Source organism: Orycteropus afer, unplaced genomic scaffold (genome assembly GCF_000298275.1).
Source record: "Orycteropus afer afer isolate SDZICR_OR568_19922 unplaced genomic scaffold, OryAfe1.0 scaffold00041, whole genome shotgun sequence".
Classification (NCBI taxonomy): Eukaryota; Metazoa; Chordata; class Mammalia; order Tubulidentata; family Orycteropodidae; genus Orycteropus; species Orycteropus afer.
In genome coordinates this window covers 7624245-7650646 of record NW_006921628.1, presented here as the reverse complement: position 1 = coordinate 7650646, position 26402 = coordinate 7624245, and the positions used below count along the sequence as shown (strand labels likewise).

Here is a 26402-nt window from a genome sequence, read left to right as displayed (position 1 = left end):
CAATCATGGGAGAAGGAAGGGCTGCTTATGCACAGGGAGACAGCTCAGGGGGCAGGAGAGTATGGAGGGATGGTCACTGGGAAGAGGTAACTATGAGGAAGAGATGGGAGGGGAGCTGTTGCACTGTGGTAACTGTGGTCAATGACATGAGACAAAGTATATGTGAACTGCTGTATGGAAAGTGAAATTGCTCTGTAAATCTTCACATACATACATACATACATACATACGTAATGGAAAAAGACTTAAACAGGCATTTCACCAAAGAAGACACTCAAATGGCCACCATACACATGGAAAGATGTTAGCCATCCCAACCAAACCCAGTGCCATCAAGTCAGTTCTGACTCAAAGCAACTCCCATTGAGTTTCCAAGGATATAAATCTTTACAGAAGTAGACTGCCTCATCTTCCTCGCACTGAGCAACTAGTGGGTTTGAACTGCAAACCTTCAGGTTAGCAACCAAATGCCTTACATTAGCCATCAGTGAGATGCAAATCAAAACCACAAGATTTCCTTACATCCCCACTAGGATGGTTAAAGGAGCTCTGCTGGTGCAGTAGGTAAGGCATTAGGTTGTCAGTTCAGATCCATCAGCTGATCTGTGTAAGGAAGAGGAGGCAATCTACTTCCATAAAGATTTACAGCCTTGGAAACCCAATGAGTGTTCCTATGAGTTGGAACTGACTTGATGACAGTGGCTTTTGTTTTAGGATGGTTAATCAAAACCAAACTCACTACCATCAAGTCAGATCCAACTCATAGCAATCCCCGCTTGGGTTTCTGAGGCAGTATCTCTACAGAGCTCTGGTAGCGTAGTGCCTAAGGCACTTGACTGTTAACCATAAGGCTGGCGGTTCAAACCCACCAGCCACTCTTCAGAAGGAAGGTTGGGCAATCTACTTCCGTAGTGATACCACCTCAGAAACCCAAGGAGGGGTCGCTGTAAGTTGGGTCCAACTCAATGGCACATAACAACAACAATAACAACATCTCTATGGAAGCAGATTGCCCAATCTTCCTTCTGAGGAGTGGCTGGTGGGTTTGAACCACCAGCCTTCTAATTAGAAGTCAGATGCCTTAGGCACTATGCCACCAGAGCTCCACCAGAGCTCCGTTAGGATGGTTAAGATAAATATATATATGTATAAATATAAATATGTATATATATACATACATACACATATATATGTTGAGGATATGGAGAAACTGGAACCCTTATCCATTGCTAAAAGGAATGCAAAACAGTACAGCCATTGTGGAAAACAGTGTGTCAGTTCCTCAAAAAACTAAAAATAGAACTACCATAAATCACACAAAAAAAACCAAACTCACTGCCGACGAGTCGGATCCAACTCATAACCACCCCTCCTTGGGTTTCCAAGGCAGTATTACTATGGAAGTAGATTGCCCAGTCTTCCTTCCGTTTGAACCGTCAGTCTTCTGGTTAGCAGTCAGATGCCTTAGGCACTACACCACCAGAGCTACTCTCCACAGAGATACTGCCTCGGAAACCCAAGAAGGGGTCACTATGAGTCGGAACCAACTCAATGGCAGTGAGTTTGGTTTTGGTTAACTAGAAAGATTAGATAGGAAACTCGGGCAGTGAGTTTATATTAACGAGAGAGGATCAACTCACAAAAGGAGGGTGAGAATGGTTGCACAATTCAAAGGATGTAATCAATGTTGCTGAATTGTACATGCAGAAACTTGATTAGCATATGTTTTGCTGTTCTCAACAACAAAAATATTTTGTAATACTTTTTAGCATCTTTCATTTTTTATTCAAAGTATTAAATCAAATGTTATTATTGTTGTTAGTTGCCATCAAGTTGATTACAACTCATGGCAACCTCATGTGTGCAGAGTGTTGTTCAAGTTTGTCATTATGGGCCATTGAGTCAAACCTGACTCATAGTGACCCCTCCTTGGGTTCCAAGGCAGTATCACTACGGAAGTAGATTGCCCTACCTTCCTTCTGAGGAGAGGCTGGTGGGTTTGAACTGCCAGCCTTCTTGTTAGCCATCAAATGCCTTAGGCACAACGCTACCGGAGCTCCTGTGTGCAAAGTAGAATTGCTCCAGAGTTTAAAAGGCTGTGACCTTTTGGATGCAGATCACCAGGTTTGTCTTCTGAGATGCCAACTGGATGGGTTTGAATTAGCAGTCAAACACTTACTCATCTGTACATGCTTCTGGCAATATCAGAATTTAAATGAGTTTGTTCCAGAATTTAAAGTAAATGACCAAAAAAAAAAAAAAAACACCTTAAATTATGCCCACAAATTATTTTAATATCCCAAGAGAGAAACAATCTTGAAAATAAGTACAGTGCAGTGACTTACTTAACAAGTCCCTGCTAGCCATAGTGTCTGTGATTCCAACATAATGATTGGACAAAACTAGGCAAATAAGGTGTCTGTGGCCCACCAAGGGATTGGACAGCTTGCTGCTAATGGAAATAAGGTGCATGGAACCCTTATGGGGATGGGACCATGCAAATACGGTGGATGGAACCCTAACAAGGAGATTGGTCAGTTTTACATCCTATTAGGCTTAACAGGAGATAGAGAGAAAAAAAGAAGAGCTATAATACATAAGATAGCAAGAAATGGAGCCCAGAACTAATAACAACGAGAGCAAAGCAAGACAGCAAGAACTAGGCATAGGAACCAGGAGACCAGCGCAAGATGGCTCTGAGACGGCTAGGGTGGAGCTTGCCAAACCACAAGCTAAAAGTTGTTAACACTTGTCTGACATATCTAGAGCAGGATCCAGCAGCAGAAGGCAAGAAGAACTGTATCCTAAGTTGTTCCTGTTACTTCTGAGCCACTTCTGATCTCAAATTATGTCTTGATCTCTGTTACTTCCCTAATAAACCACTTAACTGTAAGAATAGTTCATGAGTTTATGAGTGAGATGTTGCAGCAAATTATGGAACAGGAGAGAGTATATTAAGGGAAGGGGAATAGCTGATGTTAAAGAGGATAGAGCGGTACCCAAGAAAAACAAACCCACTGCCATAGAGTCAACACCAACTCATAATGACCCTACAGGACAGGGCAGAATTGCCCCATAAGGTTTCCAAGGCTGCAAAAGTTTATGAAAGCAGACTGCCTTATCGTTCTCCCATGGAGCAATGGGCAGCTTCAAACAGTCAACCTTTTGTTTAGTAGCCATTGCTTTTAACCACTGTGCCACCAAGGCTCCTTTGAAATGGTACAGCAGTTTGGAAAAGTTGGATATTTGGGATATCTTTAACCTCTCCCTCAAAGGAACCAGTTTTGTGTTGATTTTTATAAAAGAAATTATTCACTTAATAATAAATCATTTGGAACCTTCAAATCCTGTCTCTCTACTCACCACACCTATGAATACAATCATCATCATTTTCCACTCTAATATAAAATGAGCATGCTAAAGCTCAGAAGTGTTTCAAAACTTGCTACAGAACACACTAATTTGGTTAACAGTTATCTGGCTGGATTAAAGAGAGGCATGCTTTCCTCAAAGATCCAGTTCTAAGACTCTTCCCTCAAGGTTTGTGCCTTGGTTCTCTGACGGTTTCTGCCCTAGTGCACCACTGCCCTTGTTTCTCCATAGTCTTTCGGAAATGGAACCTGACTCAGGTGCATCTGAGTCATTTAGTATAAATTCTCTGGTCAGGCTGGTAGTATACCACTTAACATACAAACTCCACTTGGAGGGAATAATCAGCATGTTCCTGGATGTGACCACTTGAATCTCCCCTTTCCATAACTGGGTAATTAACCATCTTGGTGAGAGACAAAGTCTATTCCCCACTAGAAGGTGAAATGTCATCTGCTGGCTTTTCCAGCTTCCTTTGAAGCTAAGTAATGGACATGCAGCCTATCCTCAGCCAATCAGACATACTACCCTTGGACTTTACATCAGGAGTTAGTGACACAAAGAAACATGATGGTAGTGGATTACTCTGGTGGCAGAATAGAAGCACTGACATAGGCAGTAATGACAACAGTGCCAGGGGCATCATGCAGTATCCAAAATGTCAGAAATACAAGCTGAGGTTTCCAGTGCTCAAGCAATGTAGCTGTCATGTTTGCACCAGCTCAGCTCACTTCTGTGGCATGACTTTTTCTATAGGTCCAGCTGCAGTCTCCAAGTCTGGATCTCCAGCCTTTCAAGGATTCTGTGAACTACTCTATTCCCTTTCAAAAACTCCTCTTCTGCTTAAACCAGCTATAGGCATACCAGTAGCTTAAGACTAAAAACCCTAACTAATATGCAGCTGTTCAAGATTCAACTGACTCCTGACTATACCACTGGGCTCATGCCTTTTTCATATAGGTATTATTTATACACCAAGGAACCTCAAATCTCTACCTCAAATCTTCAGGGTGGAGTTCAAGGTCCCCTTCCTAGACAAAAAAAAAAAAGCCTTCTCTACCTTAATCACAAGTTCTTGCTGTTCTTAGTCCAGTCAGTTCTGACTCACAGCAACACTACTATGTACAAAAGAACGAAACACTGCCTGGTCCCGTGCCATCCTCACAATCTTTGTCTTGCTTGAGCCCATGGTCACAGTCACTGTATCAATTCATCTCATTGAGGGTCCTCCTTTTTTCACTGACGCTCTACTTTATCAAGCATGAATCCTTCTCCAGGGACCAGTCCCTTCTGTCAATATAACCAAAGTAGGAGAGATGAAGTCTGGCCATTCTCACTTCTAAGGAGCATTCTGGCTGTATTTCCTCAAAGACAGATTTGTTCATTCTTCTAGCAGTCCATGGTACATTCAATATTGTTTGCCAACACCAGTATTCAAATGCATCAATACTGTGTGGTTTTCCTTATTCAATGTCCAGCTCTTACATACATATGAGGCTACTCAAAAAATATCATGGCTTGAATCAGGTGAATCTTAGTCTATAAAAGTGATATCTTTACTCTTAAACACTTTAAAAAGCTCTTTTGAAGCAGATTTGCCCAAGGCAATATGCCATTTGATTTCTTGACTGCTGCTTTTATGGATGTTGATTGTGAATCCAAGTAAAATCAATTCCTTCATTCTTTCCTTCATTTATTGTTATGTTGCTTATTGGTCCAGTTGTGAGGGCTTTTGTTTTCTTTACGTTGAGGTATAATCCACACTGAAAGCTGTTGTCTTTGGTCTTCACTAGTAAGTGCTTCAAGTCATCTTCACTTTCAGCAAGCAAGGCTGTGTCACCTGCACATCCCAGGCTGTTAGTGAGTCTTCCTCCAATCCTGATGCCACATTCTTCTTTATAGTCCAGCTTCTCAGATTATATGCTCAGCATACAGATTGAGTAAATATGGTGAAAGGATACAACCCTGACACACATCTGTTCTGATTTTAAACCATGACGTATCTCCTTGTTCTATTCAAAAAGCTGCCTCTTGGTCTATATACAGGTTCCTCCTGAGCCCAATTAAGTGTTCTGGAATTCTCATTCTTTGCAATATTATCCATAACTAGTTATGACTCACACAGCTGAATGTCTTGCATAGTCAATAAAATACAAGTAAACAACTTTCTAGTATTTTTTGCTTTCAGCCATGATCCATCTGACATCAGCAATGATATCCCTCATTCCATGTCCTCTTCTGAATCTGGCTTGAATTTTGGGCAGTTTCCTGTCTATATACTGCTGTAGCTGTTTTTTAATTATCTTCAGCAAAATTTTACTTGTGTATGGTATTGTTGATAATTTCCACATTCTGTTGGATTAGCTTTTTTTGGAACAGGCACAAATATAGATCTCTTCTAATCAGTTGGCCAAAACCTTCAGTGCTGCATCCATCTCAATGGTTACTCTGTCAATTCTTAAAGCCTTGTTTTTCACCAATTTCTTGAATTCAGCTTGGATTTCTTCCTTCAATACCACAGGTTCTTGAGCATTTGCTACCTTCTGAAATGACTGAGCATTGACTATTTTTGGTATAGTGACTCTGTGTACTCTTTCCCTCTTCCTTGGATGTTTCCTGTATAGTTCAATATTTTGCCCATAGACTCCTTCAATATAGCAATTCGAGGTTTGAATTTTTTCTTCAGTTATCTCAGCTTGAGAAATGCTGACCGTGTTCCTCCTTTTTGATTTTCTAACTCCAGATCTTTGCACATTTCATTACAATACTTTGTCTTCTCAAGCTGCCCTGTGAAATCTTTTGTTCAGCTCATTTACGTCATCATTTCTTCCAGTCAGGTTAGCTACTCTCTGTTCAAGAACAAGTTTCAGAATTTTGCTTTTCACCCCAATTGATACGTTCCCCTCTCACTCCTGGTAACCATGAAAGAATATTTCTTTTTGTGTGAAACTCTTTTAATGACTTTTTACAAAAGCAGTCTCATACAATATTTGTTCTTTTACGATTGACTCATTTCACTTATCATAATATTCTTTAGGTTCATCCATATTCAGCACCTCTTCTGACATCCAATTTGGTCTTTTCTTCCTTTCTTGTCTTTTTAATAACCATTTGCTTTCTTCATATATTATGTTCCTGGTCCAAGTTGTTGCCATCCCACAACTTGTCTGATCTTCAGTCACTTCTATTCAATGCATCATATTTATTCTTCAGATGGTCTTTAAATTCAGGTGGAATATATTCAAAGTCACATTTTGGCTCTTGTGGACTTGTTTTAATTTTCTTCACTTCAACTTAAACTTGCATTCAAACAGTTGATGGTCTGTTTCATAGTCAGTCTTGGTCTTGTTCTGACAGATAATGAGCTTCTCCATCATCTCTTTCCACAGATGTAGCTGATTTGATTCCTGTGTATTCACTCTGGTGAGGGCGACATGTATAGTTGCTGTTTATGTTGTTGAAAAAAAAGGTATTTGCAATGAATAAGTTGTTGGTCTTGCAAAATTCTATCATGTGATCCCTGGTGTCATTTCTATCACCAAGGCCATGTTTATTCAGATACCAATGATGCTTCTTTGTTTCTAACTTTCACATTCCGAACAACAACAATTACCAGTACATCTTGATTGAATGTCTGGTCAATTTCAGACTGCAGAAGTTAATAAAAATCATCAAGTCCTTCATCTTTGGTTTTAGTGGTTGGTGCCTGTATTTGAATAGTCTTCCTTGCAGGTATATGGATATCATCCTATCACTGACAGTATTGCACTTCAGGATGTTGTTGTTGTTATGTGCCGTCAAGTCTGACCCAACTCATAGCAACCTCTCCTTGGGTTTCCAAGGCAGTATCACGACGGAAGTAGATTGCCCAACCTTCCTTCCGAGGAGTGGCTGCTGGGTTTGAACTACCAGCCTTCTGGTTAGCAGTCAAGTGCTTTAGGCACTATGCTACCAGAGTGCCCATACTTCAGGATAGATCTTGAAAGGTTCTTTTTGAGGAGGAATGTGACATCATTCCTTTCCAGTCTGTCATCCCTGGCATAGTAGACTATGTGAATGTACGATCCAAAATGGCCAATAGCAGTCCACTTCAGTTCACTAATGCCTATGATATTGATCTTTATGAATTCCATTTCATTTGAGACAACTTCCAATTTTCCTAGATTCATACTTTGTAAATTCCATGTTCAAATTATTAATGGATGCTTGCAGCTGTTTCTTCTCATTTTGAGTTGTGTCACATCAGCAAACGGTCTCAAAAGCTTTACTCCATCTGTGCCATTAAGGTTGACTCTACTTTAAGGAGACAGTTCTTCCCCAGTAGTATTCTGAGTGTCTTCACACTGAGGAACTCATCTTCTGGCACTGTATCAGATATGCTATTTATAAGGTCTTCAATGGCCTATTTTTTCAGAAGTAGATCTAGCCACACTCTTCTTCCTAGTTTGTCTTAGTCTGGAAGCTCTGCTGAAACCTATTCACCATGGGTGACCCTGCTGGTATTTTAAATACTGGTGGCACACCTTACAGCATCACAGCAAGGTACCACAGGACAACAAACTGACAAACGAGTGACTTTGATCACACAGTCTTCTTAATTCCACTTAGAATTTAATTATTCCCTAATTATTTCATGGAGGTTAGCTTTAGCTTCACAACTGAACTACAAACTCATTGAAGACTGAAGTACTGTTTCCTGATTGATTGATCAGATAGATACTTATCACATCACTTACTTAATTCTTTTAATTTCAATTCTTCAAATAAGGCAGACCAAGTATGCTATGATTTGTATTGCTTTTAATGGGAAAACTATATAGAGTTGGTAGTACTGGATATTGTTGTTGCTAGCTGCCATTGTGTCCATTCTGACTCACGGGACTAGAATGCTCTATAGGGATTTCAAGGCTGACCTTTCAGAAGCAGATCACCAGTCTTGTCTCCCAACATACGTCTGAGTGTGTCTGAACTGCCAATCTTCAGGCCAGTAGTCAAGTACTTAACTATCTATGCCACACAGGGACAACAGTACTGGATAACAGATATTAATTGCAAGACTCTTTTAACACGTTCAAAAAAGCTATCAAAGAATTTACTTAATACAGGACACTCTAAAGATAAATACTCAATGAAGAAAACTTATTTTTAACAATGAAAGGGCACACATACAGAAAATAAGTATATAGGCCTTACTGTGAAAATATACCAACTGAAACAATAAAGAAAAATAATATACACAAATTACCCAGTGCCTATTCTGTGCCAGACTAAACGCTTTACATGAATTCTCATTAATTCTTCACAACAGCCCTATGAGGTGAATCCACAACTAGTCTCCTTTTATAGAAGAAGAAAACTCACACAAAGAGATTGCCCAATGTCACATATTTCACAGTGGAGCCAGGATTCCTACTCAAATAATCCAATTCCAGAACCTTTAACCACACTTCCTCCATAAAGCCTCTGTCAGCAGTGGTCTCAACTACCATATCAATTTGATAGCAACTCTTAGGAGTTGTGGTGATGTAGTGCCTAAGGCATTTGGCTGCTAACCAGAAGGCTGGTGGTTCAAACCCACCAGCCACTTCTCAGAAGACTGCACAATCTACTTCCATAGAGACACCACCTCAGAAACCCAAGGAGGGGTCGCTATGAGTCAGAATTGACTCGACAACAGTAAGCTTGGTTTTGGTTTTTCTGTCTATTTTTCCATCCTGAACTCTAGTAGCTTCTGACTTTGCATTTCTTAGAACACATTGTTCTACATCATTCTCTTTCAAGCCTCTCTGCCTTAAACATACACTGTTCCCTCTATCTGGAATACCCTTCTTTTTTATTATTATTATTATTTAGGAAGCAAAGCCCTACTCAATCTTCAAACAGCAGCTTCAAAATAACTTTATCTGTAAAGCTCTCTTCATTCCTCCATTTTCTGCCCCCCAACTCTGGGGGAAAGAATATCTCTTTGAAAATACTGATTCAAAGATACATCTATTATTAGACTTATTTGTACTATAATAATATTTTTACAGGATTACCTAATTGGGCACTGTACTGTAATGTACGCATGAGAAACTCAGATACTAGTTAAAGACTAGGAATGCACAGTGGTCCCAATTCAATTTCACTACAATTTTCTTTTAATTTATTTATTTGTTTTATTGTGATTTGGGTGAAAGTTTACAGAGCGAATTGGTTTTCCATTCATCAATTCATACACATTTGTTTTGTGACATTCATTGCAGTCTCCACAATGTAACAGCACTCTTCCTCCTTCCTCCCGGTATTTACCATTTCCCTTTGTCCTTCTTTCCTATCCCTTCCTGCCTTCTGAGCTTGATCCCTGAGCAAATGCTGCCCTTTTGTTCTTGTATGGTTGATTGTTCTAATGTGTATGCACCTTATGTATCAACTACAATTGTTCCAAATGAGACAGCATCATTCATTCTAACAATACTTTACCACCATCTATGTGCCAGCATATATACGAAAGATTCATTGGTGAGTAAAACTAGTATCTTAAGCAGATGCATCACTACAGAAAATAGAATCTATGGCAAGCACTGAAGTTGCACCACTGTCCAAACATCTGACACTCATCTTCTAGATAATTTTACTATGATATTTGCTCAAAAATACAAGTCAAGCTCATTAAATAAAAACTGCTTAGTGGCATGCCACTTCAAATGGCACCCAGGGCACATGTCATACCTGCTATAGCTAACATACATCTTTGATTTTAAGCTTCCCAGGTTCAGTTTTGGAGTTTTAAACTATACCATATCCCTGGGTGGTGCAAACAGTTAAGCGCTCAAGCACTACTAGCTGAAAAATTTGTGGTACAAACCTACCCTAAGGTACCTTGGAAGATAGGCCTGGTAAACCCCTTCTGAAAGGTCAAAGCATTGAAAACCCTGTGAAGTGCAGTTTACTCTACACACATGGGATCCCCATGAGTTGAAATTGACTCCACAGCAACTAACCATAACAACTATCTCTTACCAAGCCCCATATCATTTCTTAACTTCCACACTAGGACTTTGGTACTACAACTTTTCTATAATGCAAAAATTATGCCCATTAACAAATATTTCAAAATTGAAAACACACTGTTCATCTGCTAAATTTGTTAAATCAAAGGTGCAAGAGTAAGACATTCACATTAAAGAAGCAGAACACAAAAATCATTGTACGTGGTGTAGCAAATTATTTAATGTGGTCCTTTTAGCCAAAATCTTGGTAACTTCCACCAAATGACTGGGTGAAACTATGCAAATGAGGTTATTTTGGCCCACCAAGGAGACTAACAATGCAAATAAGCTGCATGGCACCCTTGTAGGGTGGGATCATGCAAATAAGGTGTACGGAATACTAACAAGGGGATTGGTCAGTTTTGCCATCCCATTAGGGTCAAAAGAGAGCCAATTCCAAAGCAGACAGGGGACCTCACAACCACCAAGAAGAAGAGACAGGAGTAGAATTTGTCCTTTGGACTCAGGAGCCCTGCACTACTGGGAGCCTTCTCAACCCAGGAGACAGAAAGAGTTGTAACACTGGAGAGATAGCAAGGGATAGCAGCAGAGGAAGCAGAACCAGGAGACTGGTGGGAGACTGCGCAGTGGGCTTCCCAGTCCACAGAGCGAGAATGCTGGGCACTTTCAGACAGGAGGCTTACTGGTGGAGTAGGGTGCTTTCAAGCACCTGGTGGAGCTAGGTTTGTTGATCCATGGAGCTAGAGCCGAGCACCTTCAGGTCAAGGCTTACTAGTAGTGTGGGGTACCTCTGGTCACTATTCACAGAGCTAAATGAGCTTTGTAACACTTGCCCAAGCAGAGCAGAGGCTAATGTGACCCAAGGAGCCCCTCAGGGGGCTGAGGACCAGAGAGAGGCCTGCCTGTGGCAAGACTGAGAAGAGTCTGTCCTGGATCAAAGTATTCTGATTCATTTATGATCCCAAACTGTAAAATCTTGTTAGTTCTCTAATAAACCCCATACTCATAAGAATTGTCTGTGTGGCCACTCTAAAGAATTAAAGAACCCAGCAGAAAAGTAGAGAGTGACATGGTAGAGATGATTGGTGTCAGAATTGGTAAAAAGATTGAAAGGTAGAGGCATGTCTGACCTCCATCTCACATGAGTCAGCTTTGGGCTGTTGATCTTGATTTGCCTTCCCCCTTGTGAAGCTGAGGAGCTCTGGTGACACAGTGGTTAAGGCATTTGGAGGCTAACCAAAAGGTCAGCAGTTCAAAAGAACCCACCAGCGCTCCAAGGGAGAAAGATGAGACAGTGTGCATCCATAAAGATTTACAGCCTTGGAATCCCTATGGGGCAGTTTTACTGTATCCTATAGGGTCACTTCCACTCCTCAGAAGGAAGATTGGGCAATCTACTTCCCTAGTGATATTGCCTCGGAAACCCAAGGAGGGGTTACTATGAGTCGGATCCGACTCAACAGCGATGAGTTTGGTTTGTTTTTTTTTAATAGGGTCACTATGAGTCAGAACTGACTTAATGGCAGTGGGTTTGGTTTTAGTCTTATGAAGTCAGAGGAGGTTAGATGCCTCCACCATGCCATTTTTGCACAGTACTACGAAAGTGGCTCTCTTTCATCCTACCCACTCTTGAATTCTTACCCTACTCTTTTCCACTTCTTATAAGCTAATCGCTTTTACTAAGCTATTACTCCATCTAGTATTTCTTTTTTTATGTAACAGCTTTATTGAGATACAATGCACATACAAGTTTATTTATTTATATATTTATAAAATTATTTATTTATTTATTTAAAGTATATAATTCAGTGGGTTTTAGTATTCATAGCTGTGCAACCATCACCACAATCAATTTTAGAACTTTTTTATCATGCAAAAAAGAAACTCTACCTATTAACACTCTCCATTTTCCCCCAAACCCTTCCCCCAACCCCTGATAACCACTAATCCTCTTTCTCTCTATCAATCTGCCTATTGTGCACATCTCATATAAACAGAATCATATAATATGTGGCCTTTTGCTACTGCCTTCTTTCACTTAGCACGTTTTCAAGGTTCATCCATATTGAAGCATGTATCAAAACTTTATTCCTTTATAGTGCCAAATAATATTCCATTGTGTGGAAACAACATATTTATCTCTTCATCAGCTGATAGGCATATGGGCTGTTTCCACTTTTTGGCTATTATAAACAATGCTGCTATAAGCAGTATTATTTATGTACAAGTTTTTGTGTAGACATGTTCTCTTCTCTCTTGAGTAATAGTTAAGAGTGCAATTTCTGAGTCACCAGAGAACTCTGTAACATTTTTTTACTATGCAAATTCTTCAAAAAACACTCAAAACTACAAAGTATGTTTATTCTACAAATCTAACTACCATAGGTATACTGATAATATATAGCATGATCTTATTTTCCATCCCTGAATTTTAGAAATGAAAGGAACCATATTATTAGCATTAATACAATATCCTTTCTATAGCTAAAGAATCAAATCTAGTCATTTTTCTAAATTAGAAGGTTCATTTACGGGGTGTATAGTATATACGTATTTCATCTAAAACACAGCCTCCAAACATATTACACTTAGAAATTATCCAATTCTAGAAAAGAAAAAAAATCTGTTTAAGTATATTATAGTATCTGAACACTGAGAACAATAACCTTTACATGAAGTTGTTTTTATTCAACTCATAAACTTTTAAGTGATAAGCACTGACTGAGAAACTAGTCTTCAATTAGGAATTCTACACTAGTCTGTTTTGAGCATTATGCTATTTTAAGAACTACCTACATGGGATCAGACTGACAACAGCAACTAAAAAGATATAGGAAACTTGAGGGACAGTGAGTTTATGTTAATGAAGGAACATCTCAGAAAAGGAGGATGAAACTCAAAGAATGTAATCAAATTCACATGTAGAATTGGTGTATGTTTTGCTCTATATATTCTCAACAACAAAATACATAAAATTTTAAAAATGAAATAAAATTCTAAACTGATTTTCTACTAAAGTATCTAAGAGTTAGTAGAAAAATAAGGGTTTTCTTTTCTTTCTTTTGATAGTAGAAAATAAGGGTTTTCTTTTCTTTCTTTTGATCTAGTGTTCATGAAAGGAATAGTGATAAGTTGATAATGACTAAGAGTGCTGAAATAGCAAACAAAAAGAATGATCAAGAGTGTGCATTGTGCAATTAGATGACTTGAATTCAAATCATAACTCCACCACTAACTACATGTATAAACCTGAACAAATTCCTTCATCTCTTTGAGTCTCAATTTTCTCATCCGTAGAGGGAGGATAATAATAATAACTACTTCAAAAGTTTGTTCTGAGAATTAAATGAGATAATGTACCTAAAAACTCTTAGTATAATACCTAGTGAATGCTCAATAAATGGCAGTATTAGTCTTATAAGTCTGAACTCTGATCAAAACTTAAGAATATATAAACACATGTCAGGTAAGCTTACCACAATTCTCTTGAGATCATCTAACAGCTAAAAAGCACATTTTAAATTATGATCCAACCGTTTATGGAAAAAGTAACAACAAAATAAACTACACTTCTTTACCAATACATCTAAGTATGCAAATGTATAGAAGTTCTGAAAATCACATATCAAACTAATAATAGTAATTTCTCAAGAAAGAGGTTGAGGGCTGTTCATGTGAAGGGGGACTTTCATCTTTTACTCTATAAACGTCATTATTGTTTAAATTTTCATGAGACTGTGTTTCTATTATTTTTATAATAAATAAATAAATAAAAGCTTGAAAGTCCATACTGAAAATCCATTTCTGCTTGGCTCGGCTGGAACAAATCAGCAGTTATAAATGTAAATAAAACTACAAGTCGGAAAGTACTCATAAAATCTAATATACAAAGTTTTTTATGTCCTTAAGTTTAAAATCTAATCCAAACTATATTTTTGGCAAGGATATGGTATAAATTATCAAAAATTTCCATGTCTGCAAACGCCTACATAAACTTTACTCTTTTTCTTTATATCTGTCAGCTATTCTCCTTAAAGGATAAAAAAAATTACATGGCCAAACAAGTTTTTCCAAAGCTGTTTAATTTGCTCGCATAAACACCCAAATCCAAATCAGATTTGCCTGAATGCAAGCATAAGAAAAAGTACTTTTATTGCTAGGAGTAGTAGAGGCAACTTTTAAAAAATGCTGGATGACTCAGGGAAATAATTAACTCAGATTCTTTCAGTCTTTGAAAGTCTGTCATATGACAGCATTTTAGATATGTATCCAGAAAACAATAGCTTAGATTACCTTTCAAGAGAGCAAAAGAAAGATTTTCAAAAAATCTATAGTTTATAATGTAATAAACCAAACTCACTAGCATCGAGTTGATTCTGACTCACAGTGACCCCCATTGGGTTTCCAAGGTGGTAAATCTTTATGGAAATAGATTGCCCAGTCTTCCTTCCACGCACTCTGTAGTGGATATGAACCACCAACCTTCTGGTTAGCAGTCAACTGCCTTAGGCACTATGCCACCAGAGCTCCTATCATAATGTAACAGTTCAGAGTAAATTTCTAGCAGTTGCCTTTTATATCAAGGAAGGGAAAAATCTAGATTCCAGTTCCAACCCCACAGTTACCACTAGATGACTTCGTGAAATAATCTCTAAACATTAAACTCTTTCTGGATAAAGGGGAGTCAACCTGTAACTGCTCTACCTACCTTCTAAGGGTGTCATGCAGATAAAACAAAATAAGAAAGCACTGCAAATAATATAAAACTCTTTAAAGAAGATTATTTTACTAACTCAAGATTGTTATCACCAATCATAAAATTGCCTGCAATTCCACATGGTAAGTTTTCAATAGATGATTTTTATGTAAATGGGAGCTCTGGTAGCATAGTGGCTAAGGCACTTGACTGCTAACCAGAAGGCTGGCGGTTCAAACCCACCAGCCACTCCTCGGAAGGAAGGTTGGGCAATCTACTTCCGTAGTGATACTGCCTCGGAAACCCAAGGAGGGGTCGCTATGAGTCAGGGCTGACTCGACGGCACATAACAACATTGGTAATTGAGTTCATGATCTCAAATTGAATACTAACTAGAATGACTTTCTGCCCTTTGAACCTCCTAGGGTTTTTAGAAATGCAGACCACTCCATTTTTCACATTTCATTCATTCAAACATATATATAGTGCCTATTCCTTTGTTCTCAAGAGTTCACATCTGGCACAGCAATAGTACATTTGCATCATAATTATTTCATTGACTGTGTCCCATAACAGAATTATGTACAAAGTTCTATGGGAGTATAGAGGAAGGAGCAATTAATTCTTCAGTTAGTAGGAGTAAGAGAAGGGTTCTCATTGGAATTGGGCCTCAAAGGATGAAGGGGAGAGGTCATTCTGGAAGATGAAAGAGCAAAAAAGGCACTTGTTCCAGGAGCAGTGAGCACTGTCATATAGCTAGTGCCCAGAGTTTGGGGTGAGGGGAGGGTAATCGAAAACAGAGCTAGAAAAAAAGAAATTGAGAAATTTTTAAAAAGGGTTTATATATCATACTAAAAATTAATAGGGTAACAACAAAGATTTATGAGCAGGAAGGAAAACTGTTGAACTAGTGGTAGTGAGAGAAGCACGGGCAGGAGAGTAGAACCTGTAGAACACTTCAACAGCTAACACATGGTAACAAATGGTGGGAGCTGACAAATACCACCATTTTTCTTGATTCAGATAACTATCATGTAACTGATATACATTAAGAACCAATCTCACAATCTTTTCATTTAAAACTCTAAACGACAGACATTCTGTTTATCAAAGAGAATAGACACTAAGCTTTAACTTAAATACCACTTAAGAAAAGCAAATAGGAGCCTGGGAAGATAAAGAGTGAATTTAACCTAAGGAATAAAGCGAAATAACCAAGAGGAAAAAACTCTTTTAACTGAATACACTCTCCATATATTTAACAGCTTAAAACAACAGAGAAATTATTTCATCTCCTTTTCATTACTATATGAGATGTAGCATAGAAGAGAGTGGATATGGAGTCACATGCCACAGATACACAACCTGACCTCCTAAACATATCTATGTTAATCCATCTTAAAACATCACTGTTATTACTGTCAGTTGCCAAGTTGATGTCAACTCATGGCAACCCCATGTGTGCAGAGTATAACTGTTCCATAGGGTTTTCAAGGCTGTGACCTTTAAGAAACAGATTGCCAGGCCTGTCTACCAAGGCATCTCTGGGTGTTTTTGAACCACCAATCTTTTCAGCTCGTAGTAAAAAGTTTAATCATTTGCACTACCAAGGACTCTCATGTGTGTCAAGTTAATGACTTTCCTACAAAATCCAGTACCTCTTAAAACCTTTCTACTGCCAACAACAAAACTTTAGGTATCTGTGAAAACAAACACAAACAAAATCGATGAATATAATAAGATCTGCGTTCTCCCAAAAGCTGAGGCCAGGATCTTTGGGGTTATACTTAGATATGTGAAGGAAGAGGGAAGAAACAGTCTCAGTTGCTGAATTCTGGAGACTTCCTTTGCAACAACTCTTTTGCACTGTCGTTGGAATGTGCCATATCATTCCTGCTTCTATGCCTTTGCTTGAGCATTTCCTCCCACCCAAATTAAACCAAATCCCTGACTCTTATCGATATTCTGTCCTTTTCTCAAAGTGCTAAATTACATCTCATCCATGAACCTTCTGTAAAATCTCCAGCCCACGGAGACTCTCTCTCTTTGCAAAAGTCCTAATGGACAAATTAATACCAAAAAACCAAACCCACTGCAACTGAGTTGATTCCGACTCATAGCAACCCCCACTGGGTTTCCGAGGCAGTAAACCTTTAAGGAAGTAGATTGCCCAGTCTCGCCTCCACAGAATGGCTGGTGGGTTTGGACCACCAAACGTTTGGTTAGCAGTCAGATGCTTTAGGTACTGCACCACCAGAGCTCCAATGGACAAATTAATATACTAGTCTTTTTTCACTTTCTGGCATTTAATTATTTTCATTCCTAGTGTCAACCTGACCTATAACCCTACAAAATTGTTACAAAGCTTTGGAATAGCTGAGTGGTTATTATCCTGTGTTTTAGACTCTTGAGTCAAGAATCAGAATATCTGGGTTCAAATCCCAGCTTTACCATTTATTAGTTGAGTGAACTGAGGCAAGTTAACCTAATTTGTCTCTGACTCAATTTCTTCATAAATTAATATGGGCAAAATAAGCACCTACCTCAAACAGTTATTTGAGGATCAAATAAATTAACATGCAAAGCACTCAGAACAGAGCAAAGAAACAGATATCAGTAATCAGTGTTAGACTGTTATCCACTTTTACTTGCTCCAGACCATTCTACAGACTATTACTGTATCACTTTTTCTTAAATGGTGGTTTAAGTATGTCAGTGTTCTGCTCAGAACCCCCCATGGTCTTCCATAACCCATAGGTCCATGTCCTTAGCTTGGTAATCAGGTCACTACACAATCTGACACCACCTATCCTGCTTAGGTTTATTTACTTCACATCTACTTTACACAAGAGTAGGAAACAGACACCCAGTAAGGCTTCTCCACCACACCCAGTGCCCTTGAGTCAATTCTGACTCATAGCAATCCTATAGGACAGAGTAGAACTGCCCCATAGGCCTCCCAAGACCATAAATCTTTATGAAAGTAGATTGCCACATCTTTCTCCCATGGAGAGGCTGGTGGATTCGAACTGCTGACCCTTCAGTTAGCAACTGAGCACCTACTCACAGTGCCACCAGGTTCCTTTCTCCTTCAGGGTCTGACAATTAAGCATGAAAACAAGACAAAAACATTAAATCAACTCGCAGAAAGGATGTTCACCTATAGCTACTCTCCAAAAGAACTCTCCAATCCCGTAACACTAGTTTCAGCAGCATCTGAAGATGCCAAATGCATTCAAAATAATCTTCTTTTGCCTGTTTTACTCCCCTCAAAACACAAAACAAAAAATTCAAACTTCTTTCTTTAACTTATTTTAAAGTCTAATTCAAACACCGTTACTCTCTTTACCTCTTAAACGTACATAATATTACATCAATCAACTGTTCTCAAGGTACAATGGCTTCAACAACGGGCTCAAATATAGCAAGAATTGTGAGGATAGCACAGGACCAGGCAGTGTTTCATTCTGTTGACCACAGGGTCCCTATGAGTTGGAACCAACTCAATGGCATCTAACAACAACAATCTAAGATACATACTCCTCGAAAGAAAGAACAATTTCTTATCAGTTCTTGTCATTCCTTCCCCCATCACCACTATGTCCTCCACTAAAACAGATCATGATAGAACTCACTGCTGTTGAGTCATTTCCGACTCATAGCAACCCCTCCTTGGGTTTCTGAGGCAGTATCTCTACAGAAGTAGATTGCTCAACCTTCCTTCCAAGAAATGGCTGGTGGATTTGAAGCGCCAGCCTTTTGGTTAGCAGTCAAATAGAACAGGTGCTCAAAAACATGCATTAAGCTTAAGTAAAAAAGTGAGACTCACTATTTCAACCACTAGCTTTCCATCTGTACGCAAAGCCTCAAATCACAAGTGTCATGCAAATCACAAGAGGGCAGTCCATGCACTATCCTCCTATGTAAGCAACCTATGGGTAGGTTTGCTTGTTTAGTGGTATCTCCAGTCAACAGAATGGCTAATAAATAATCTATCATCTACCATCTAATTGGGAACTCTGGTGTCGTAGTGCCTAACACATTTGACTAACCAGAAGGCTAGCGGTTCAAACCCCCCAGCCACTCCTCGGAAGGAAAGTTGGCCAATCTACTTCCATAGTGATATTGCCTCAGAAACCCAAGGAAGGGTCACTGTGAGTCGGATCTGACTCGACAGCAGTGAGTTACTTTTACCATCTAATTTAAAGTGCGTGATTGGAAAATGGAGAGAAAGATGAAAGGATAGGTAGACAAGAAGTACAGACGACAAAGGGAGCTGATTCTGGAAATTAAGCGGAGCAAAAATCAGCTGCTATATCCTTGAGATATCATTTTGAAGACTAAAGAGTACCTATCCAAGCCTTAGTCTTGAAAGAAGTACAGCCAGAATGCTTCATAGAAGCAAAGATGGCAAGACTTCGTCTCACCCACTTTGGACATGTTATCAGGAAGGACCAGTCCCAGGAAAAGGACATCACGCTTAGTAAAGTAGAGGGTCAGAAAAAAGAAGAAGGCTCTCAACGAAAAGGACTGACATAGTGTACGCAAAAATGTGCTCAAACACAGCAATGATTGGGGGATGGTACAGGACTGGATAGTTTCATTCTGTTGTATAGGGTGTTGCTATGAGTCAGAACCAACTGAACAGCACCTAACACAACAAACCCCTGAGAAGATGATTTGAGAAGGATTATTATATTCCACTTTGTGGTAAACCTATCATCCTCCAACATACAGGTTTAAACAGCATAAATGTCCATGAATTTAGCATTAAAAAGTGTCACCTATACCTACAGATTTAGTTGTGGTGTTGACAAAGAATACGGAAAGTACCATGGACTACCAGAAGAACAAACAAATCTGTCCTGAAGAAGTGCAGCCAGAATGCTCCTTGGAAGCGAAAATGGCCAGACTTCGTCTCACCTACTTTGGTCATGTTGTCAGAAGGGACCATTCCCTGGAGAAGGATATCATGCTTGGTAAACTGGAGGGTCAGAGAAAAAGGTGAAGGCCCTCAACAAGAATGGATTGACACAGTGGCTGCAATGATGGGCTCAGGTATAGCAAGCATTGTGAGGTTGGCACAGGACCAGGTAGTAGACTGTTCTGTTGTACATGGGGTCGCGATGAGTCGGAGCTGACTCGACAGCACCTAACAACAACAACAAACCTATAGATTAGGGAAAAATATTTGGCAATGACAATACCAAACAAGGGACTTAATTTCTAAAATTTATGTAAAACTTCAACACCTCAATACCAAAAAGACAAACAATCCAATTAAAAAATGGGCAGAAGACATGAACAGACACTTCACCAAAGAAGATATTCAGGCAGCCAACAAACACATGAAAAACATGCTTGCAATTATTAACCATTGTTGTTGTTGTTATTTGCCACAGAGTCGGCCCCGACTCCTAGCGACCCTTCCTTGGGTTTCCAAGGCAGTTATCACTACGGAAGTAGGATTGCCCAACCTTCCTTCCGAGGAGTGGCTGGTGGGTTTGAACCACCAGCCTCCTGGTTAGAAATCAAGTGCCTTAGGCACTATGCTACCAGAGCTCCCTTATTAACCATTAGAGAGATGCAAATTAAAACAACAACGAGATATCATCTCACCCCCAGCAATAATAGCAAAGTTCAACAAGTTAGAAAACAACAAATGCTGGCAGGGGTATGGAGAAACTGAGACTCTCATATACTGCTGGTGGGACTGTAAAATGGTACAACCACTGTATAAAACGGTATGGCACTTTGATAAAAAGTTGGAAATAGAAATATCATTTGATCCAGCAATCCCATTACTAGATGTACATACAAAAGAAGTGAGAACAGGGACATGAATAGATATATGCACACCCATGTTCATCACAGCACTGTTCACAATAGCAAAAAGATGGAAACAACCTAATTGTCCACCAACAGATGAATGGACAACCAAATTATGGTATGTACACACAATGGAATACTATGCAACATTAAAGAATAGTGAAGAATCTGAGAAACATTTCATAATATGGATGAACTTGAAGGACATTATGCTGAGTGAAATTAGTCAATCACAGGGCAAATATTATATGAGTCCACAACTGTAAAAAGTCAAGGAAAGGTTTACATATAGAAGGAAACTTTCTTTGGGAAAAGGGTGGGAGGTGAGGGAGAAGTGCTAGCTAGGTAAGAGATATGCACTGATCTGGGTGACAGGAAAGGCAATATACCAAAACCAGGTGACCATCACAATATCACTAAGGAAAAGGAAGACATAGAGAGGTAGACAAGAAGTACAGACGACAAAGGGAGCTGATTCTGGAAATCTATATTTTACTGGCTGCTAGCAAGATCTGATCAATGGGAGGCAATGCTAGCTAAAATGGAAATGACCTCCAGGATGACTAGAAGCCCTATGCTGAAGATGGCAGAGCCTTGCTCAGGCCGAGTGCCTAAATGACTCTAGGGAGAAGAGCTTCCCACCAGCCTATTTTCCCACCTAGTTCTGTCTGAGCAAGAAATAAACTTTAGTGTTCAATTATTAAAAAATAATAAAATAAAAAATATCACCTAAATTTTCATCCGCTTCTTTGTATTTTGCAAATTTTCTACAATGAACATTACCTAGATAATCAGAAAGTTTTAAGCGTTTATTATTTCTTGCAGCTTTTAATGAGCCTTCCATGACAGCCAATACGGAACGTAATAGTCACTCACAAATGAAAGACAGCTAAACAGCCTGTTACTCTAATTTTCCACTTCCCAGCTTTCCACTTTCCATTGTTCAAAAGTGCCAAGTTGGACAAAGTTCTCAACTTCATTTGTTTGCGATTTAAAAAATTATTTCTATATATGCCATCATACACACACACACACACACACACACACAAGGAAATTCGCATCTTTCTAAGATTTCAGAGCACTATAGCAAATTGCAAAGAGCTGTCCAGATGATTTCTGCAAGTGTTGAGCCTTTAATAAAGGTACAGGGTGCTAAATAATTTATATAATTATTTCAACCCTCAAAACAACAGTAAGTAGTAGTATCATGAGATGGGAAAGCCAAGTCTTAGAGATATTTTTAAAGAAAAGCCTGTGGTGATGCTTATAGAAGGAGGGATTTTTCTGTTATATAAAGAAATTTGCTGGGAATGTTTATTTTTGCTGGGATTATATTAGGCCCAGAGGCTTTTGTCAACAACATCTTTTGTTGAGACAATTGTAGCAGAAATCCTCAAACTGGAAACCTCAGAGAAAACTATAAATGATACTTGGTCAAACTTTTTTGGAACTGTGAACCTCAGGGTCTGGTACATACAAGATGCGCAATAAAAACCTACTGCCTGATGAAACCTAAATTTTAAATAGTTAATTCCTAAATGAATTTGATCTTATGGCAAGAACTGACTGGGCATTTGTTTTCATTAGACCAGGTGGTACAATAAGTAATAATTCCATGTACATCTAAAGTAATAGCCTTGTATCCTCAGTATAGTTTGGCTGATAAAGAAAAAAAAAGTGAAAATTATAGAAATAAACCAAGTATGTCCTTTAAAGGTAAGTTTTTGTAATAACAAATTTCATTCAAAATTTTAACATGTCACCTCAATTCACACACTAAACGTTACTAAGTCATTTCAAAATAAGATATAGTTCACGTAATTATTATTTCTCAAATAAGTAAAAGAAAAAATCAGAGTCTCCTTTAAGTGTTGGGTCATAGTAAAGAAAAAAAAAGTATATTTGCAAAGAATGCACTGGGAACAAACCTGTTATCTGATTAGGTTGGACCTTAATAGTTGCCCAGGGATACAAAATGGCAAAAAAAGTAAAAGCTAGTTAAAACACTGGTAGTTACCTAATCCCTGAATGAGATTGATAGAAAGATGACTTCCATGAATATTTACTTTAAAGGATTCTGGGTAACCTATGATGTCTCCAAGGCACCTAAATTTTAGCTTTCAGGGAGAAAAAAAATTATCTTTTCCACAGGTAAATGCATATCTGGTATTATACAGAAAAATTAACATACTTTTTAATTCTCATCCTACACAGAGAGTAGGGTACAGGTATTATGCAAGCACACAGTACTTTGGCAATCTTTTTCTCCTTTCTTTAAAAATAATTTATATAATAACTCCACAATTCAATAACTGCAAAAGTATGCTCTCTCTTCCCTTTGAGGCTCAGGTTTCTTTCATTTCAAAACACTCCTCCTGAAGATTTAAATTCTTCTTTTAAGACAGTCATTTAACTCAGAAGAAAGGGAAAAAAGTCAGGAGATGAAACTTGAGATACTGTTATTAATCTTACATAACTTACTTTGAGTTGGAACTAATTCAGTAGCTCATCTAAAACATCAAGTTTAAGCACAAAAATGAGCTCTTTAAAATACTCTCCACATACATCAAGAGTTAAAAACTGATAGAGTCTTATATAATCTTTTTTTTTTTTTGTATTCTTAAAATAAAAGTACCCATACATGTAGTAAATTAGAGATCTAACATAAAATGCTAAAACGGTTACATTTAAAATGAAGAGCACTGAATTTATCCTATCACACTAGATAATGCAATAATCTACAGAATTGGATATAATTTCAGGAAATAAAGAAGTTAATTTCCTAACAATGATTTTTAAATATCACCTCTGTAAGTATGCATTAAATATTTTTAAAGAACAGTGCTGCAAGAACCATCAAGAAGCAACTTTCAAAAGCAATGTGAATATATTACCCACCTTGTAAACAAAACTCTGAAAATGTAAAGCAAATGTTCTTCACATTTAATTAAACTAGATTTGACTACTGCAAATTATTGTGGTGGGCAAATATGTATCAAGTCTTTCCAAAAAGAAAGTCTGTTTACACAAGAAACTGCCCTTACTAGAAAGGCCCTGATTAGAGCTCAACTAAAAGCTATGTGTTAACTACATCTCACCATGAGACACTTGAGCTCCAGAGAAATACTGGCCATGGATTTCTCCCATTGCTTTAGAACTGCGGCTTGCTTAATCAACCACTGAAGTATATTCACCTTTCTAAAAAGACGGAAAGCAAGATGCCAAGTTTCACTATCTAGTTTCCTGAATCAAATTAGGGTTTGGGATTTCACTGGGAATGACCATGTTATCAAGATGCCATCGCCCTCCCCAGGCATTTAATTACAATACCTTCACTGTTTTCCATTCAACCACCTCAATTTAATTTCCACTAGAACCAACCATACCAGAAAGCAGATTCTGTGATCTGGCTGAAAATCCTCTGGGTGTAAACCCTGGTATGATCCATACATTATGCCCCTCACAGAGAGCAAAGGGAACAGAAAAGCAATGATTGTTAGACGAGTGGTGACATTACCTTGCCCGTCTTGTGATCAAACCAGACGAGAGCATGGTTCCTTGACAGCACTTTGCAGTCAAAGGTGGCATTATTCTGCGCTGGTCGACAGCGGGCCACCGAGCGGCCGATTTTGATGGGCTCATCCAGGTAGACATGACGCTCCTGAAATGGGTGCGAGTTCGGGCGGCAAGTGAAGATGGCCAAGGCTGACGGCATCGAGGACAGACTGGGGTGTCTCTCCTACCAGAGACAAAGAGTTCCTCCGGATCCGGACTGCCCTTCACAAGCCTATATCCCCCCCAAAATTTTAAATTAAAGCAAACTGCGCATTGTCTAAGCATAACCAGTGAGCTTCAACAACTCTTCCCTTGGGTGGAGAGACAAGCCAGCAAAAGCCCCATCACCTCTTTTAAAATCCAGCAGCGCCCTGAACACAAAAAGCCCCCAACTGGCAGCTTTCACTCCATCTTCTTCTCTGGGAAGAAAATGCTCAAACATCGGACAGCTTCGGCCAAGAAAACTCCTGGAAGACAGTTTGAGGGCTGGAGGTATCCAAGCAGATGAGTCACACACCAATTCTTGTGTTTTGTTTGGGATCGGAGCTGCTTTTCCCCCTCGGTGGCGGAAACGTTGCAGCACTGCAGCATGAAGGGTCGGTTCGGTGCGGGCCAGGAAGGTCCCTTCGGGCCGAAGGATAGCCACTGTCCGTCCTCGAAGACCTCACGGATGGAGGAAACGGAAGTGAGGGGGCGACGAGGGGGTCTAGGCAATCAGCGGGACAGTCTGCATAGCTCTGCCGCGCGGAGGCCGCCCCGGGAAGGGGCGCGGGGTCCCCAGCCTGACACGAACCGAGGCAGCACTGGTCCGGCACGTAGGCGCGGAGACTGGAGAGGGCGCGGACAGTGGTCGGGCCGGGGATTCTCGGGCACCTGGCAGGCGTCCTCAATAGCAGGGCGGGGATCGACTCCGCAGGCCGGTGCGGACCGAGAGAGGAACAACCTTGCGACCCCGGGGAGACTAGGAGGTCCCGGCCGGCGGGAAGTTGGTCCCTGGACGTCTGGATTCCTAGTCGCTGGTCAGCACACGGCCTGCCTCCCCTTAGGGTCGCCTCCGCGAGGGTCGCATCGCAGGGACGGCAGCCGCAGCTCCCAGCGGACGAGGAGTTGGGGGAGGGAGGCTGGTCCTGGGGTTGGGGGAGAGGCCTGGAGGCCCCAGGCTAACTCCTCCGCCACCTCCACCACTCGCGGCCCGTGGGGCACGCTCAGGCTGTGCCCGACGAGGCAGGAAACTTTCCGACCTGGTGGAGGAAACATCAAAACAAACGGCCGTCAGGCGCCGGTGCCTGCCCGCCTCAGCCATCGCCCCCCTCAGCCCTCCTCACGCCGGCGCCCTGGGTAGCCACGACCACGGTCGGCCTTTCCGCGGACGGGCTGCGGGGGTTCGGAACCCAGTCGCCCCGATGGGTGCTGCCTCCCCCGCCGCCGCCGTCTCATCTTACCTTGCCAGCGCCGGCCGCCATAGTGACTCTGACTGAAACCTACCCGGTGCACCACCGCGGGAGCGCGCACCCTTCAAAGGCCCTCCTACCCCCTCTCCCGCGCCGTAGTCCGCGAACGTCACGTGGACGACGCTTTGGTAGCCATGTTTGTCAAGGGCAAAGAAGTGGGCAAGCGTTTCTGAACATGAGCCTAAGCGTCATCTTTGTTAAGGGCTGCAAGCTTCAAGTCATCGGACAACCTTAATGACCATTTTGGTTAAGGGCAAGAAATAAATTGAGGGTTGAAGATTTTTTTAAACAAAACGTGCCAACGGTCTATTTTACCATGCTAGTAAGACGGGACTAGATTTGACTAAATTTTATTTATTATAATTTTCTTTCAAAATACTAACGATGAAAAAGAACAGACACCTAAAAGAGAGATTCACTAGCAGCCATCTTAGCTATGGTCAACACAGTTCCCCACCACCACGCAGCTGCGTTATGTGAGCCATGAAAAGCCCACAAGTCTATTTGTGC

General features: G+C 40.0%; 1 protein-coding gene across 1 annotated transcript in view; it reads right to left on the bottom strand.

Annotated features, from left to right (window-relative positions):
• The window catches only part of LOC103193959 (sarcolemma associated protein), a 281321-nt gene extending 256720 nt beyond the window's left edge, over positions 1 to 24601 (bottom strand). The window contains exon 1 of the mRNA XM_042780467.1: positions 24404 to 24601. Coding sequence (XP_042636401.1) covers positions 24404 to 24601 — 198 coding nt within the window. The remainder of the gene's footprint in view (positions 1 to 24403) is intronic.
• Positions 24602 to 26402: the final 1801 nt, after the last annotated feature.